General features: G+C 37.9%; 1 protein-coding gene across 1 annotated transcript; it reads left to right on the forward strand.

Moving 5' to 3' along the window:
• Window positions 1–2,095: 2,095 nt before the first annotated feature.
• Window positions 2,096–17,907, forward strand: LOC149531330 (putative disease resistance protein At5g47280). The gene is made up of 5 exons (XM_089811662.1): window positions 2,096–2,633; window positions 6,602–7,011; window positions 15,887–16,248; window positions 16,527–16,729; window positions 16,837–17,907. Exons 1-5 carry the CDS (start codon window positions 2,156–2,158, stop codon window positions 17,652–17,654), a joined length of 2,271 nt encoding a protein of 756 aa, XP_089667788.1. The 5' UTR covers window positions 2,096–2,155; the 3' UTR covers window positions 17,655–17,907.
• The last annotated feature ends 926 nt before the right edge of the window (window positions 17,908–18,833 follow it).

Raw genomic sequence — 18,833 nt, forward strand, 5'->3', positions numbered from 1 at the left:
TAATAATTTAATTAGTTAAATTAAAGTATGATTATAAATGAGATCAAGTACCTAGGGGATAGACCAACTTCTGATATGATGCAAACTGGTTCACCCATCTTTGAACTAACACATTGAAGCAAATATAAGGTGACACAATAACCTAATGTAACTTATGAAATTAAACAAACATAATAATGTGAAAAGCAAAATGGTCAATTAAGTTTGACTAAACTGTCAGTTAGGGTGGAAACCCAAATATGCCATTGTTGAGGTGCTATTCCATGTGGATGTCAAATGAACAAATTAGGTGAATCTAACCTTACTCAACTAAACATATTTAAATCAAATTCAATCGAGGAACTAAAGAACCCTGGATACTCCTTGAACACGATGACACACCTTAGCTATGGATTAATCAACCAAACTATGTAACCCGAACTAGGTGTTCTTGTAGCACTATGATTTATGGCCTTGAATCAGTGCAAATTGTTTGGATACTGACCCTATATCCTTATGAAATGTAATCAAAGTTCAAACAGTTGTCTAACTCTTGAAACAAGAATGAAATCCTCTGAGTACTTCAACTTACCCTTACCCTAATTGAGGTTATAATCACAGAATGAAACCCTAGAACTCTTTAAACTAATTGTGAAACCTTACAACTCGAAACTAATATTGTCGTCATCTTTTCACAACGTATTTGATGCTAGTATTTATTAAATAAAGTCTTTATTACTTAAAATAAATAAATTTGTTGGTGTGTTTTTGCCCTGATTTTTGGGCATGGTAGACAACATACGAGTGAATGATAACATACCCCTCAAAATAAAATTATATTTTTATCAATGAGCAATTCTATGACTATATACAACTTTGTGAGATCGAGCATTTATTTTATTCAATGAAAGTACAATGAGAGAAACTGCATATGAGAATATACAGTTCTAACAACACATTTTATTTTTTATCATTTGGACCTTTTTTTGTAATGAAACCATTGAACAATGAAATCCAAAATTTGAATTCCTATATTGTTACACTTGAATTACAATGTGTTGCATTGAATATTGAATTTTAGACATCATATGAATATCTAGACTCTTAAACTTGAAATTTTATTAAATGGTTTATTATCCCATTGTGTAATTAGGAGCTATAAAAGTAAACTAAATATGTGATAAAAGCGAACTATATACAAATAAAAAATTCTAACACTATATAAAGTCATAACTGATATAGGTGAAACTAAAAGACAAGGCCTACATTTATGATAGTCTTATGAATTGAACCCCTAAATGGCCTCCATATAGAGAATGTATTCTTTTTGGATCACTATTCGAAAAGGAAAAAAACACTCATACAACATTATTAGATAGGAAAAATATGCTCATGTAAAGTTGATCTTACAATAATTCTAGGTATGTGAAGTTACTAGTACACCCACTTTCAAAGTATTACAAACTAAATTATTCCCTTTCTTCAATTTTTTGTTATTTATCAATTATAGCATTTTATTTTCTATACTAATGATCAAGAAGATGAAACAATAGATGATTTATGGTTACAAATACAACAATTTTAAATATTTTTTTTCACATTTGAATGCTACGTTTTCTTAGGAGGACATACAAAAAGCACAATAGAACACTATTATAATTTTAGATCTTTCAAAATAAATGCTACTATGTACAAGAAACAACTTATACACTGATATATGTTTGCAAGTGCTAGTTGTAGTAGGAAATTAAAAAACAAAAAAAACAATCCTTCCCATTAACTTGCATAAATGAGATACTTTGATGGGAGGCGTCTATCCAGCCGACCGAATGACTGTGATTTGACATTTATAAATTATTATTAAAATAAAAATAGAAGTAATTAATAAATTATAAAAATTAGCCATTCCTGCTTAGCCATTTCGACTTTGATGGGGGACAATGGAAGCTTGTTAAGCTTCAAACTTGGTCAATGAGCTTGGTCCAATTGTCCTCTGCCAAACGCGTAGGATTCCGCGTGCAATAGAGAGTGGAAAGGAGTTTCCCTTCTGCTCCAATCGCCTCGCACTGTCACAGAGAAGTAGTTCAAATAGAGGCGAGCATTACCAAATACCTGCACCATTCTCGTATCTATATCATCCCTCTATTGGCCCTCTCGCTCCCGTAACACTGCATTGATGCCGCTGGAAGAAGACTTGTATCAATCAATTACAAACAGATTGTTCCTCAAAGGATTGAATCAATTATGGCTGGCTATTGCACTACAGATTTTAGCATTAATTATTGAAGGGTTAGCGAGATGGTTATTTTCGTTTGCAGGCAGGACTTTTTTTGGAATTTTCTTTTTAATTTTCTCGTTTGCAAGATGGATTTTCTCTTGCACTGGAAAATTTTGCAGCAGGCCTGGGTCCTCTCTACGGCATTCATCTATGAGGACAAGCTTACCCATTCCAGAAGTAACTGTTACAGAACCATCCGTTTCAGAACTATCCCTTCCAGAATTACCCAACAACCCCGTGGGTTTGGATCACCAAGTATGGGAGTTGAAAAGACGGTTATTTGATCATAATTTTAACAAGGTGGGAGTGAGCGCAATGGGAGGCAGTGGCAAAACAACCTTGGCAGCTGCTCTTTGCAGGGATCGTCAAATCAAGGGTAGACTAACTTTTGTATTGCTTTTTGTTTCTCAATTACCAAGTTTTTTCAGTGCATCATTATATCGACTAAGGTAGAACATAAATTTGACGGGACAATGAGGGAGATATCTTACGTCTGGCCTTTCTCAGCCCAACTGTTGGGAAAACCTCAGGGATTGGCTGCAAAGGAATATACTCTACAGATAACCAATCCACGCAGAGATGACATTCGATAACCTCCAGGAAAAATGCCATCTTCCAAACACAAGTAATATCCACAAGATTACCCGTGCTCTTAAGGAGCCAGCGCTCAGGTGATGTTTCAGCATGCAATCCTGTGTCTATATTAGCAAGCTTGTGATCCCCTTGCCTCTGCTAGGGCTAAACTCTTCAGAGTTTGGTCAAGCAGGTTAGTTCTCTCACCCCTCCAAGAGCATAACAACTTCATTCCATAACCCGCTTTCTACAGTGCAGTTTTCTTTCTTTCTCCTCCCCCATTACACTGCGGATGTTCTCTGCAATCAAGAGTCAGAAATACTTTTCATTCCCTGTTAATAAATTCCATGATATGTTCTGTTCCTTCAAGTCACGCATTCCAAAAAAAATATAGGCCAAACATGACAGAGAATTGGATCATTAAATCCAAATGAACGGATGAAAACCAAAGAAATAGAGAGCAATTCTAGCTGATCCTTTGTCAAGCAAAACCCAAATTACAGATAGGAAAAATTATACAGATAAGAGCAGCACAGAATTTTAAAACCCCCTAAATAAGGAGGCACAAAATCCCCAAAAGTCCAGGAACAGCTAGAAAGCAGAAAAACTGATGGATAAGAGGTTACCTATCAATTAAACAGCTGCCTTAAATGGCTTCCCCATCTGCAAAAAGTCCGAACCTCCTTATTTACAAGAAGGGACCATGTTAACACCAGTATGAGGGTATAGACCTTTTGAAAGGCCTGTCATCAAGATATTCTGTTGGAATAACTACACACAATCTGAGCCATTGCCCGATACTGATTCTACCATTTGGTTGGGCTGGTAAAACTAGGCAAAGTTGCAAGTGCAGAACCTATAGAATAACCACCCCTGCTATCAGCAATAGACTTGAAATTTTACCCCCTTGTCCCAGTCATACTTAAAATCATTTGCTCTCAGACTGATTGATATAGTCATTTTTGACCAAATCCTTGAGCACATTCTTGGATGTTTTCCCATGAACATCCTTAGTACCCTGCAACTCACTATCGCCTTCAATCCTATATGAGATTAAAGACTATAGCTAACTAAAACTTCAATTTTCTATCTCTTGAGTTGTTCCTGTAATCTTGTTCATCGACGGTTGTTGAACTCCCAGATCAATTTTTGGTTGTACCTCACTCTTCAAATCATTTGTCTTTTCTGCTACCTGATCTGCTTCTAGCTCCATTTTTGGCTGACCTGATTTTTGACCTCTTCAAACTAAAGTTTGGTTTCTGCTAAAAGAGACAAAGCTGCCACTTACAATGCTCTTTCTTATTTCCTAAGTTTTAGGAGATATATCCTTTCTTTTTGTATATTACAAGAGTTCTCTCAATTATGATGGATAACTTTACGGTTTCCAATCATATTGCTAGTGTCTTCCTAATAGAAAATGACACACATCCCTTGGCACCACATGGCATAGCATTTTAACCACAAGGACCAATTTTGAAAGCAACAAGACAAGATTTATGCATAAGTAAACTATGGCCTTTATTCAACCACACAATCTTGTAAGAGTTATATTTTGGAATATAAGTAAGCTGTAATTTCTTAACCATTATGTGCTTACCAAATTGCCAGTAGATCTGTCATTTACAATTACCTTATACATCTAGTTCCTACACCTGCATTTAGCTGCAAAGGCACTCCTCCTCCAAACTGCTTCAGGGGCCTCTTTGTACATGGATACCAAATGTCTTTCGCAACATCAAAGTTTTTCCTGTCTTTGCTGAAACCTCCTTAGTTGGGCGTTTCTCTTCTTGAGCTATCATCAGCCTTATGGGGTTTCGAGGGAACTCTTGGGTTTTTGGAGTTTCATAATAAATGAAAAATCTCAAGGGCATCCAATCTCCAAAAGCTTGATCTCCTTGTCCTTTACCTTCAAACCCAAGACAGCCTTCTCATTCTTACTTTCTTCTAGTTCTTCACTCATGGCAAGCTCTAAAGAGTTTTAGTTCCTTTCATCTCGAATGTTACTTCTCCTTTAACTGACCATTTAATTTTTCCAGCTGAGTTTCTCCTTTCCTCTTAAAGCATACACATACGCTATATCCATTGTAAGTATTTTCACCAATGCAATTTTGCCTTGAAGTTGAAACTTCAGTTTATTTACATATTAAACTGCCACTGGCCTCTCACTCTCTGCTACATCGTGTAAATTTGAAACTGGATATGTTGACCGATCTCTTTGTATTGAGGGTAAGAATTTAGCTTGCCTTGACTGATTTCTTTGTTTCAAACTTTGAAAATTTTAAAAACTTTTTGCTGGTAACCAGAGGGCTACAAGCAAGCTCGCAGATGTTTCAGCATCTTTGACCAGATTTTAATATTTTTTCTTTTATTTGCCATTCTTTCACGCTTTGCATGTTCTCATCATAGGGCTGCATGCAACTTCAACCCGGACCCTTTAAAGAAATACATTAGGATTGATCTTGACTTTAAAATTGGGAATATCAATATTTGCCTTGGGAATTTCACTCATCAAGGCTTCAGTAAGCCTCTCCAGAGGATCTAAACCCTAGAAGCATTTCTTCAAGGGCCTGCATTCCTCCTGCTATTCCTCCCCAGTTCATCTCGACTCCCCTTTGGGCCATTGCTGAGTGCACTTATACGGAAATTAAGCATATCTGTTTGCAGCAATTAAGACTCGGAAATGCTATTCTGCCCCTGTTAAAAATCCATAATATGCTCTGTTCCTGTGAGTAATGCATTTCAAAATAGTTTATTGGCCAGACATTGCAGAAAATTGGATTTACTAATCTAAATGAACAGATGAAATCCAAAACAAATAGAGACAGCAATATCATTCTTCATCAAGCAAAAACCAAATTACAGATAAGGAAAATATCCTCCAGATAAGAGAGACACAGTGCTGTAAACACCGACAATTGTCAACACAAAAAACTCCTAAATAAGGAGTCAACAAAAGCCCCAAGGAACTGCCAGAAACAGCAGTTACATACCGAAATCCACAAACAGCTACAAAGTAGCAAAATTGATGGGTACTGGGACCTATTAATCAAACAGCCATTACATTAAAGGCTCTTAGTGCCTCTAACCGTTATTTTTTGAGTTAAGTTGTCTCTCCTTCCTATTTTTGTTATTTCCATCAGACCCTCATCCATAAAGACCTTACAGTCAAGTTCTCTGGGCAATGGGACAATTCCCCATGCTTAGATTAGCTTTAATTTTCAGTGGGGAGGTGATGTGGACATGTTAGTCCATTGCTTATTGTTTCAGCTGAGGAAGTGGCATGTTTGGATTTTCTCTCCTACAAGATTATCTTGAATTTTATAGAGAGACTAGACCTTTCATTTACTGTATGGAGCTCTTTCTAGTCATGAATGTAGATTGTTAGCAAACTTTTAATTCGGGTCAGACTCACCTTTCCAATTCTCAATAAAGTAGTCAAAGGCCAGTTCTGATCCTTATACACCCAATACATTCCCATGACATTGGTGGGAGAATGTGGCAGAATTGATATTCTGCCATGTGTTTTCTAAGCTGACCAGGAGTTCAACTCTTATGATTTGTTCTCTACTGCATTCAAGATATAAACAACCATCTTAATAAGGAAGAAAACAAATAGAAATGCAATACAGATTCAATTAATTTGTAAAATACTAAATGGACCTATTTATGTTTATTAAATAGATTAGTAAATAAACCTTCCTTATATTTGTTTTTTTGTAAAAGTGGGCTTTATGCTGTATTCTAATTATCCATTCTTATATTGGTTCTCAGAACATTTTGGAAACAAGATAATATTTCAAAAAGTTTCACAATCTCCAGATATTAAGAATATTCTTGAGAGCATATGGATGGGGATTACTGGGGCTAAACAAGTGCCTAATTTTCAGAGCATTCAGGATGGTCGTAGAAGGATTAATGAATGGCTTAGTAGCAAGGAGCCACAGAGTATTCTTGTTGTGCTAGATGATGTTTTTCCGGAAGACAACAATCATAAAAATTTGTTGTTTGACGCAAAGGGCTACAAGACGGTTGTTACAGCCAGGCACACTTTCCGATGGCTTGATGACACTTATGATCTGCCTTTACTCAGAGAGAAAGATGCCCTGTCCCTCTTTTGTTATGAGGCTTTTGAGCAACAAAGCATTCCAGATAGAAGATATAACAAGGCACTAGTGAAACAGGTATACCTCTGTCTCCCCGTGTACCCAGGTATTCATTTAAATGAATCTGAAAGTCCATTGAATTTGCCACTATAGGATGACTCATTAGTTGAATCTGATGTAACACTGAATCAGGGACTAACTAAATGTCTTTTCCTGGATTGCTAGCTTAGTGGAGAAATGGAAGGGGTGGGAACATATTTATAATAATACAATGCTGTGAACTGCTCTGTTCTTTAAGGGAAAAGGGAATTTGGTTAATTTAGTAGAGTAGTTTCAGGGGACTGCTGCTGGTCTGGGCACTTTATTTGGCTGTATATAGGAACTTCTTCAAGTGAAATAGTTTTTCGAGTTTGCATTTTCTGAAAAATGAGCACCGTGTTTCTGCTGATAGAATATTTTAGTATTGTTTCTCTTCTCTGTATTTTGACTTTTGATTCTGTGTGCTTGATTTCTATTTGTATTTCTTGTTTGCAAGATTTGATTTTCTTTTGCTTCAGAGTATTTGTGAGCAAGCATGCGTCCTCTTTACAGTCTTCAGCTTCAAGAGAAAGATTATCCATTCTTGAACTACCTGTTCCAGAAGCACCCATTCTGGAACTTTTTGTTCAGAACTACCCTTTCCAGAACCACAGATTTTGGAACTATTTGTTCAGAGCTACCCATTTCAGAACTACCCAACAAACCTGCAGGTTTGGGTGATATGTAAAAGTTGAAGAGACAGTTAATTTGAAGATAATCTTTAACAAGAGAGATCAGGTTTCCACAATCCATTAAAATTGTTGGTAATTGCTTCTGGATTAGATTTTGTGAAATTTTTACCATCAACTTTTCGAATCACACTATGTGATTCATCATCAGGATGAGAGAGCAAGAGTTGCAAAACAAAGTGATCATGTAGAGTGATTCGAAATGTTGATGGTAAAAATTTCAACACAATCTAATCCAGAAGCAATTACCAACAATCTTTAACAAGGTTTGAGTGAGCACAATTAGGGGCAACTACTCTTTGCAGGCATCCTCAAGTCAAAGGTGGGCAACCTCATGTATCACATTTTGTTTCTCAATTAGAAAATTCTGTTTGGTGCATTGTTATATTGGCTTAGTTTTAACAGGAATTTGATAGAACAACTAGGAAAGTATCCTTGATCCGGCCTTTCATAGCCCAAGCATTGGGCAACATTTGAAAGTGGCTGCTAAGGAAACTTTTCAACAATTCACCAATCTGGGCAGAGTAGATATTCCCTTTGTCTCCAGGATAAAGGCCATCTTTGACCATAAATAATATCCACAAAGTTATCTGTGCTGCAAGCAGATATTTTAGCTTTAGTTGCTTGTGAATTGAGCACCTAGGAATGTTTTAGTTTTGGTTTTACCATGAAAAATTAATGCTTGGATTAGGCGGCTTCAGTTACCTTTTCTTAAGGTAGAGCAAGTCTGTGGGCTATATAAGATAATATTTTGCTTTAAGTCAAACAGAAGAGTCCACTGGTTAACCTTAGATTTTTTTTCCACTCATTGAACCATTTGTTGTGGGAGAACTCTTTAGAGTTGATTAAGTGGGTCAGTCCTCTCGGTTCTCCTCCAAGAGCCTAGAAGCTTCATTATTTAACCTGCTTCCATCATTGCAGTTCTCTCCATTTCCCCTCCTTGATTTATGATGAAGCATGAATCTAAATGCCTTTAATACCTCAACTTCATTTTTTAGGGAGTCATATTTCCTTCTCATGAGCTATCTATCACATCCTCATCTATAAAGAACTTATGGTCAAGTTCCTTGGCCAAATAGCCAAGTTCACATGGTTAGTTTAGCCTTTATTTCTGGTGGCAAGATGGTGTGGTCATGTTATATCAATGCTTATCATTTCAGCTGAGGAATGTGGATTGTTGGTAAACGCCGAGTTGGGATCAAACTTTAACATCAGACTCTCAATAAAGAAGCCAAATGTCAGTTTTGACCCTTATACACCCAATGCATTCTTGTGCCAGTGGGGGAAGAATTTGCAAGATTGATAGTCTGCCATGGTGTTCTCTAAGCTGAACATGAGTTCAACTCTTGTAATCTATTAGCCAACCCGTACAAGAATGGCCAATTTAAATTAGGCAGAAAGAAAAGGTATCAGTAATTAAACCTTCCTTATATTTGTTTATCTGTTGAAAGTGGGCTTTATGTTGTTTTCTAGTTATCCATTCTTATATTGGTTCCCAAAATTTACTTGAAACAAGGTCATTTCAAAGAAAGTTTCAAGTCTCCAGATATCAAGAAGATATTAAGAGCATATGGGTGGGGATTATCAGGGCTCAGGCAGTGACTAAATGTGGAGCATTAAAGATGGTCATAGAAGACTTAGGGAATGGTTTAATAGTGAGACGCCTCAGAATATTTTGATCATGCTAGTTGATGTTGGCTAGGAGATGTTAATCTTAAAGATTTGTGTGATATGGTTAGAGATACATCTTTACCCTGTAAAATATCCATTTTAACAAGATAAACCTTGATTCAAATCCTACAACCACAACCAATGATATATCGTATACACATGTACTTTTCAATTATTAGGGTTAGATGGGAACATGTAATTATCTCAAATCAATAAAATAGGCCATATCTATACTACTATATAGTATTTAATCATAATAGAGTTTGGAGGAGGAAGCATTATAGGTCTGTCCGAAACCATCCCTGCACTACACCCAAGAGTGGACACTTACCCTTTTGGCTTTAGTGATAGGCATCCAGTCGGGGTACTCTACCTTGGGGTGTTTGTATCTGCTTTCCCTATTCATGCGTCATCCCTTTAAGTCAATTGCCAATCATCATAAAGTTGGGAGTAGATCGCAATAGGGGGCCTTGTAATCCACCTATTGAAGCCCAAAAGCAGACACTCATCCTCTTGGCCCTGGTGGTAGGCATATTGGACATCTGCTCTGTTGGCCTACTTAGATGACGATCTTATAACTGCTCCCCTTCCTTACATCTCCTTCCTTTCCCGATATGACTTCTTGTGAGGTTACAAACAGATTTATGATCATGTGTATATATGTGTGTGTGATGGTATAAAGAGTTTATATTGTAAATGCTAATTTATAGTAGATAGGCTAAAAATATGCCACAAAGAGAGTTATAAATGATATTAGCTGTTTTGTATAATAAATTTGAATTTGATCTATTATCTTTATAGGTATGTTTGCTTGATTCCCAATTGATGTTTGATGGATGTTTGAATGATTTCTTTTGATTTGATGATTTGATAAATTAATGAGTGATGATTGACCGAATGTGGAAACCATAGAGTGATGAATGATGATTGAGTGCATGCTGATTTGATGTATTGGTAAGTGACATAGATAAGTGATCCTTAAATGCTTTGAACGATTTTTTCTTTATATGTTATAGGTGAATGCGTCACCAAGTTTTCATTGTTGCCTTTTAGAATAATATTTTATTCCGCAAATTGATCTCCCTTGGATGTCCTCATCAAATGATACCTTCTCCCCCTTATATCTTCCAATATGAGGGAGACTTGTACCCTTTTACCATGTCTGCACCATTGCGATGGGCACAACCTTCCATAATTAGAAAACTGCTGGTGGAATGATGCCTTTGTTTGGCTGTATATAGGAATCCCTCGAATTAGTGCTGAGGAAGTTAGAGGGGTACAAATAAAAGGGTTTTGTTGTTTTCATTTTCTGATGATAGGAGTTTTTTATCGCTCTGCTGATAACTATTTTGGTATTTTCTTATCTCATCTGCATTTCACTTCTGATTTTGCTGTGCTCAGTTTCTGTTTGATATTTGCTCATCTACACCGTATTTCTCTTCTGTTCTGCTATGTACAATTCTGTACTTGCATCTGTTGGGTTACTTTAATTTACAGCAACATAGGATGTCTGCATAAGTTTTCACAGCATTCAAAGATGCTGGATGTAGAGAATTTTTTGGACAGCCTTTTCTTTTATGGAGGACAAGACTGGATAACTGAGATGATAGCTGTGGTCATGGCTATGAACATAGAAGTGCAGGTGTCACGTGATGTGACAGAATAATCAAATTCAAAGGATTATGAAAGGAAGAACTAAAAACAAACCTTTGAGAAAATTTGGAGTTTTACTTGGGAAATTTATGGTAGATGTCGCAGCAGTATGAGGTAAGCCATAAGAAATCAAGATCAAAATAATGGTAAAGCAAAGAAAAAAAAAAGGTGAAGCAAAGGTATTTAACAGTTATGAAAAGAAGGGGCTTCTTCTGGGCTTCTTCTGCAATACAATTGACTGTAAGGAAGCTCAGAAGGATAAGAAGCTCACAAAGGTGATCGAGAACTTAGGAGAATGCCTTCATAAGAAAAATATGGGGCCATTTCTGAAGTTTGTTTACTCAGGCAACAGCAATCTACTCTTGACTGAGCAAGTTGAACATATTTTAGAACTGGCTGGTGGGTTTAGATTCTAGATCACTGTACACCCGTAAGCCCAAATAAGCATACAATACTGAATATTTGAACATGTAGTTTTCTCTTTTTGGTATTAATATAAAGGAACTCCCCAAAAGAACAAAACAACACTTGTGAAGAGGGTAAAGATCAGTCGGAACAGATACTGATCTTGTGAGGAAGAGCTGCTTTTAGAGAGGAAAGACACAGAGTTTAGGACACCAGAGATAGAATTATTAAAACAATGAAAAATTCAATCCCTTGTGGAGATGGCAGGATTACAGGTGGAGGTGGATGGACTATGCTTGGGATTTTTTTTCCTAATGAAGTTGTGAAGGTGGTTAAGTTTGTGTTATCCAAAATAGAACTTAAGATGAGGAAGATGGATAGGATGAATGTGTTCAGCTATTTTATCCTAATGAAGGGTAAAGTTTGATGATTACTATTGAAGTACGGTGATTTAAGAGTGTGATGAAGAAGAATGCAGCCTATCATCAGAGGTTGCTCAAGATATTGCAACTACAGAAACAGTTGTCAGTAGAGAGGATGAGCAATAGAGATTTAGGTCTTTCGAGACCTCATATTTGATTGGGGAGAAGACGAAGTCAGATTTACTTAATAGAACACAACAGAGGAGGAGGAGCTAGATTGATGTCTTGAAGATCCCAATTTGATGAAACGAGAAGACAATTTATGGAGAAATAAAGTTAAAATAACATTGTAAAGGTTTACAAAAAGTCACTATGGGCCGCTCTCCCCGCTCTCCCGCCCAGGCGCTTTTTCAAACTGGAAGATCTGCTACGACTCCCCTATCTCCGTCCTGTTCCAGCGTGGCTGTTGGAGTCGCTCCCGCTCCTCCTACGGGTGGGGCTTCTTCTGTGGGTGGGGCTAAGGCTCCTGCATCTCGCTCGACCTCTTCTGCAGATGGGGGTAGGGTCCCGTTTGCCCCTCTGTCGGCTTCCGATTCTCCTGCTCCTGGTTCAGGCTCTTTTGGTTCCGGGGGAAGAACTTTCACTGACGTTGCCGCCTTTGAGGCTGGGCTTCATGGTGCTTTCCCTCATGTTAACTCATCTGGCCCCTCTTTGGTTTCGCCTGTAAGTGCTTTAAAGCCTATTAGGGTCCCTTTGGATCCAGATTCAGTTGAAGACATTTTCCAAACGGTAGATGACCTTTCTTCTTTTGCTGCAATTTTTCGCTTCCGTGGCTATTGGCCCTCCCTTGCTGATCTACATGGCTGGATCTCCAAGAACTGGTTGCCACTGATTGATTATAATGTTCACATATTTCCGTGTGCTAAAGGTTTTTTTATAGCTAAGTTTCAAGATTCTAATGACAGGAAGATTATTTTATGTCACAATAATTTCTCTTGGCAGGGCAGATTTCCACTTATGGCCAAACCGTGGCATATGGATTTTGATCCTCTCTCGGAATCCTTTAATAAGTACCCTATCTGGGTTCGGCTCCCTAATCTTCCGATTCATCTTTGGCAGGATTCAGTTTTTGAAGCTATTGGGAACGCTATTGGGGATTTCTTATATGTGGATGCTGACACTTCGGATATTTTCCACTCGACCTGTGCTCGCTTCCTTGTTGACTTGGATGTTTCTAAAGGTCTTCCTGAGGCGGTCTGTTTGGATTCCCCGAGGGGTTCTTGGTCTCAAATGTTGGATTTCGAGGGAATCCCTTTTTGTTGCAGGAAATGCCACTTGACGGGTCACGTTGTTGCTCGTTGTGTAGCTGGGAAATCCAAACCCAGGCGTTCCCCCTCTTGGTGGACTAGGGCCTCCTCTGAGCATTATACGGTGAAACAATCCTCGGTTGCTCCTGCGGTTTCAAAGGTTGAGGCTAGTGTTCCTTTCGTGCCGGTGGTTGCGGAGGTTGCTTTGGCGTCTCATCCTGTGGATTCAGTGGCTGTGGGCAGCGTTCTTTCCAAGCTAGTGGTTAAGGATTTGGTCTCTCCCCCTGCTTCGGTTGACCCTCCTAGGGGTCAGTTGTCATATGTCTCTCATAGGGTTGCTGAGGCCTTTGCGTCCCCTGTGTTCCACGGGTCTTTGTCCTCTGAGGATTGGGTGACCGAGGCAGCAAAGTTTGAGGACGGTTGGATTGCGGTTAAAGGGAAGAAGGCTAAGCCTTCTGCTCCCCCTTTAGATATGACCCGTTGGTCGCGTAAGGGTAACCTCATTTTAAAAGGATAATCTTTTGTTCCCTTATGCTGACTAGTTCTACTGGGTTGGTGTTATGGTCTTGTCTCTGGTTTTCTGGTATTTGGTTTAGATAGCCTTCCTGGCTGCTTTGCTCCAGTCTGTTTGTCCTTTCAGATTCCAGAGTTTTTGGTTAATTTTACTGGTCATATCTGCTGGTTTCAGGTCCCTGCGAAACCTGGTTTAGTTGTTTGGCTGGTTTCAGGTCCTTTTAAAACCCGGTTGTGCTTAATGGTTTATCTTTCTCTTTGATGTAATGGGTTTCGGGGCCCATTCAAAACCTGCTTTTACCTTAATCTAAAACATTGTAAAGGTTTACTATTAAATGTTGAAGCGAAAATGAAGATTTATTTTGCAATATAAACAACAGAAAATGATGAAACGAATGCGGGCTTAGAAGCAGCCATAGGAAGAATGGGTAGTCAACTTGATACCCAAAACATACAGGAGAAGAAAATAGCTGTAGTTAGGCCTACATTGGTTGGTTGAAAAGTCCAACAATACAGAGCAAGTGATGAGAAAATCCAGACTGGCTGGCTTTCAATGGAAGACAGATGGAGTTTGGTCTAAGCATGCAAGAAGCTAGGACAAGAGAAAGGGAACAATTTGGAGGAGGTGGATGGACTATGCCCAGGAGAAAGGCAAGTGGAAAAGAACAAAAGAAAAATAAATGGAATCAGAGCTAGGTGGAGGATGGTTTATGGTTTAGCAGGTGGCTGGAAGTAGAGGAAGAAATTATGTGAAAAATATAAGTACCTAGCATGATGGAAGGGCATGGTGTGGCCTTCCTTGGGTCAAAAGGATGGTTCATCTAGCTCAAGTTTTTGAGCACTATGCTCACGAATTCTACCTATTGCTTTCACATTTTTCTGGCGCTTTCAACTTTCATGAAGGCAGATTTTGGGTACTACAGCTCTAAACCTGAAGGTCAAGAATTCAAAATGTGACTGAGCACAAGCTCATAGCGCAATGGTTGTTGTGAATCCCTATGAATTCCAGGTTCAAAATTGTGGAGGAGAAATAAAAATGGAGGTGGATGGTGCAATTACTGGAGGATGGCAGGCTGCCCAAGGTGCACTGGAGGATTACCACAGGATGAATGGGAGTCTTGGTCGGTCAGGGGGCGTGAGGAGTATGCACGATATGCAAGAAGGTATGGACATGGGTGCCAGCATGGACAAAGTATGAGTGGATGTCGAGGAGGTTAGGAGGTCGAATACAGATGGTAGCTGGAGATTGGCCAGAGCAAGGAGAGACATAAAGGGGGGGAGGTAAAAGGAGATAATTAGAGAGGGAGGAGAGACATAAAGGGGGGGAGGGATAAGGAGATAATTAGAGAGGAAGGAGAGACATAAAGGGGGGGGAAGGATAAGAAGATAATCAGAGAGGAAGGAGAGCCGAGGAGAGATGAGGTGGAGGATTGAGGAGATAGATCGAGAGGTAGGAGAGAAAAGGAGGGATTAGAGGTGGCAGGAAAATAGATGGAAAATCTAGGAGGCGTTAATACCTCAGCAGCCATATAAATACCACCACGGGGATGGGGTCCCTCAAATGTCACCCCAGTGGTTCAAAGCTTTAGTCAGAAGTGATTACTGATCCAAAAAAATCAAAATTAAAATGTAAGGTTAAATGTGCACTAAAAAATCAGGGATTGACTAATGCCTCTTTCTCAATTGCTAGCTTGGCGGAGAAGTTGGGGCAGAAGTGGAGGCCCAACTGTTTTTCCAATAATATAATTGTTTTGAGCTGCCCCTTTTTAAGTAGAAAAGGGAGCGTCATCTGCACGATAAATTAATTGGTTAAATATATAGAGTTGCATTAGGAGATTGCTGCTGCTTTGATACCTTTCTACAGCTGGATTTGAAAACTTTTTGAATTAGTTTTTGGGAAGTTAGAGGTACAAATTAAATGGTTTTTGTAGTTTTCATTTTCTGAAAATAAGATTCCTGTGTTTTTGTTGTTAGTTATTTAGCTATCACTTATATCCATTGTAATTTCGCCTCTGATTGTTCTATGCTTGATTTCTGTTTGGTATTACTCATTGACACTATATTTCTTATTGATTTATTGCATACAATTCTGTACCTACATCTTTTGGGGTGCTTTAACTTGCAGCAACAGAGGTTGTTTCCATCAGAATCTGTGTAGATCAAATGGCCATTATAAATTGGCAAGGTATTACTTGCTTCAATCTGTATAGAATCTAGATCTGATGGTGCCATCCTTTGGGGTTGTGTAGTGTGCTAACGAAAATTTATTTAACAGGTAGCAGCACAATGTCAAGGATTACCACTTGCATTAGTGGTGATTGGGCGTTCTCTGTATAAAATAAGCAACGATGCATACTGGGAACATGCCCGAGACAAGCTTACAGAAGGAGGACCAATAGATCAAGCTCATGAAGAGGGGGTTCACAAGAGTCTGGCTGTGAGTATAGAAATGCTTGATGACAAAATGAAACAATGCTTTTTGGACTTGGCATTGTTTCCAGGAATGAAAAAAATCCCTGTTGATATGTTATTCGATATATGGATTTATGCTCACAACTTAAAGCAGAGCCATGCTCGTAAGAATCTGCTTGAACTCGAAAGGCGAAGGCTGTTCAACCTCTTAAATAATAATATAGGGTGAGTGTCTCATGTTACATTTTCATTGAATTTGTGTGTAGAAATGTAAGATAGAAAAATATATGAAATGACCGAAATGCTACAATCGTAATATAAAATTAACAATCTGAAAGAAAAAAATCTTGCAGGTCTTTGAGCATAATCTAATAGAGGTTGGTTTCAGTGATTCCAAATCAGGATTTTCAATAATCTAAGTGCTGGTACTTCTGCTTGAAAAAAAAAAGTTAGAATGCTCCATGTCTTCAACAGAAGACTGAATATATCTTATGTTTTTTCAGAGAACATTTAGGGATTAATGAAGGTAGCACTTGTGAGCTATATGTGGTTCAACATGATGTTTTGCGAAGCTTAGCTATTTATTTGGCGGAGCGAAATCGACCTAAAAGCATTTGCCAAAGGCTGAGATTAGATCCATTCTGTAGCTGGGAAAACCACTCACATGAAATTATCAAAGCTGCTGAGATTATTGCTATTCGCACAGGTTGATTGCTTCAAATTGGTTTATTGATATATGCATCAAGCTGTAGCCAATTTAGTGTGGCCCATATTCTTACTCATTCTTTAAAAAAATTCCATATAATTTTGCAGGTCCAAAGGAGGAGAATCGATGGCGTGAGCTGGAGTTTCCAAATGCCCGGGCTCTTGTATTAGTATTCGCTGGAAATGAAGTTTTTCTTCCTGGATTTCTGCAGACAATGCCTGAATTGAAAGTTCTCATCATAATCAACCTGAATTCCATAAACACTAAACTTGGTGGTATGTCAGCCTTTAGTTCCTTGACTCGGTTGAAGAGCCTTCGGCTTCAGAAACTAACTGTACCTCCACTTGAAGAATACTGCCGTACCTTAAAAAATCTTAGAAAGCTATCATTGTGTCTCTGCAAAAGTGATAATGAGGCGTTAGACCTAAGGGTTTGTTCACAGCTAAGTGCACTAGAAGAGATTAATGTTAGCTACTGTCTGGATATCAAGGAATTACCTGATAGCATTTGTAATTTAGCTTACTTAGAGAAACTAACTATCACAAACTGCCATGAGCTTGACAAGATACCTGAAAATATCGGGGAGGTTGGAGGATCTCTGGTAAGGCTGACGTTGGGTACTTGTCCGGCACTAGAAGAATTGCCCGATTCAATTTGCAGCCTTGGAAATCTAGAATTCCTTGACATTTCAGAGTGTCAGTGCTTGGAGACACTTCCGCTCCAATTGGGTAAACTCAGCAAATTACAATATCTTGACATGAGGGAGTGCAAAAAAATTATGATAGTTCCTCAATCGGCTAATTTGCTTACATCTTTGCGGCGTGTGGTCTGTGATGAGCATATGGCGAGCCAATGGTCTGGCCTCCTCCCTAATATTGAAGTGACAATTGCCGAACAGAAATTCGACTTGAAGTTTCTGGAATGATAATTTTGCTTCAGCAATCCTTTCTATAGCAGGGACTTTGATATCAAGAGATTAGAAAGAAAGGAAAATAATTGTATAGTATGTCAAGTAATTTTATTTGTTTATTCTTATGGCGGAGTTTGCAACGAAGATCAGGAAAGGTTTTAAAAAACTTGTAACAATACAAGTTAAAAGGATTTGAGTGGCCGCTGTTATAAAATAATGTAGTTCGCGTAACGATATGTAGTGGGTAGGATTTGTTTTGATTTTAAAATCGTTGTGTTTGTTTGGATGGAAGATTACATTTATAGTTTGTAGAATTTTTATTTGTTTATTTGTAGTTTTGAAAGGTATAAGATATATGCTGTGGTAAATAAATAATATATCTAGATTAATATTTATATTATTATTACTGTAATAAAAGTATTGTTTGTATGAGGAAGGAGAGAAATACAGGAGAAAGGAAAGATAAGAGAGAAAATTTCAGTTAGTTCAGGATATAGGAGATCAAAGAATTCGATAACAGTCTTAAGGATCTAGGGAACTTATATCATAAGAACAATAAAGACAAAATGAAGTGTTTAGTTGAGGAAACCATAAACAGATTACAACAATGTGAGATATGTGTGAAGAAAAATCTATTCATAAAAGATATCAGAGAGAATCTAAAGGAACATGGAAGATTAACACATGACTTCTTATTATTAATTCAAAGTGATTTAGGTGACCAACTTATCCTTTTGGGGGAAGCACACAAAGGACATTTACCTAATCAAAATCAAGGCTAGGGAGAGTTTCACCTCTCTACTTCCACAATCTAATCAAGGACATGAGCAATTATATATAGAAAACAAATCCTTATTGGTCTCACAAAACAAATCAACTAAGGATTCAAAAATTGGACAAGAGAGATTAGAAATAAGAGGAGATACCAATGATTCAGTAGAAGATAATAGATATAAGATATTTCAAGCACCTAGTAGCCCACAAAGGCACAAAAAAAATTGATTTAAAAGGGGGTAAAATTAGAGACTCATCTAAAATAGAGAAGGTAAGAGGGGAAATAATAAGATACGAAAGACCAAAAAAGAGAAGACAACCTAGGATGATAGACCATGAGATCAATATAGAACATATCAATTCAATATTAGAAAATGTAGTAGTAGAGAATGCAGGAAAAGAAACTTAGGAAATAGAAAG

Source organism: Cupressus sempervirens, chromosome 11 (assembly GCF_028749045.1).
Source record: "Cupressus sempervirens isolate cs-2001-9-10 chromosome 11, ASM2874904v1, whole genome shotgun sequence".
In the NCBI taxonomy this organism is placed as follows: domain Eukaryota; kingdom Viridiplantae; phylum Streptophyta; class Pinopsida; order Cupressales; family Cupressaceae; genus Cupressus; species Cupressus sempervirens.

What these genes read in the sequence shown, in the direction of transcription:
- LOC149531330 (XM_089811662.1), top strand. Translation starts at nt 2,156, where the DNA reads ATGCCGCTGGAAGAAGACTTGTATCAATCAATTACAAACAGATTGTTC. An exon ending in ACAAGGCACTAGTGAAACAG is followed by an intron (nt 7,012 to 15,886) that starts GTATACCTCTGT and finishes TTTATTTAACAG; the next exon opens with GTAGCAGCACAATGTCAAGG. An exon ending in GATTATTGCTATTCGCACAG is followed by an intron (nt 16,730 to 16,836) that starts GTTGATTGCTTC and finishes ATAATTTTGCAG; the next exon opens with GTCCAAAGGAGGAGAATCGA.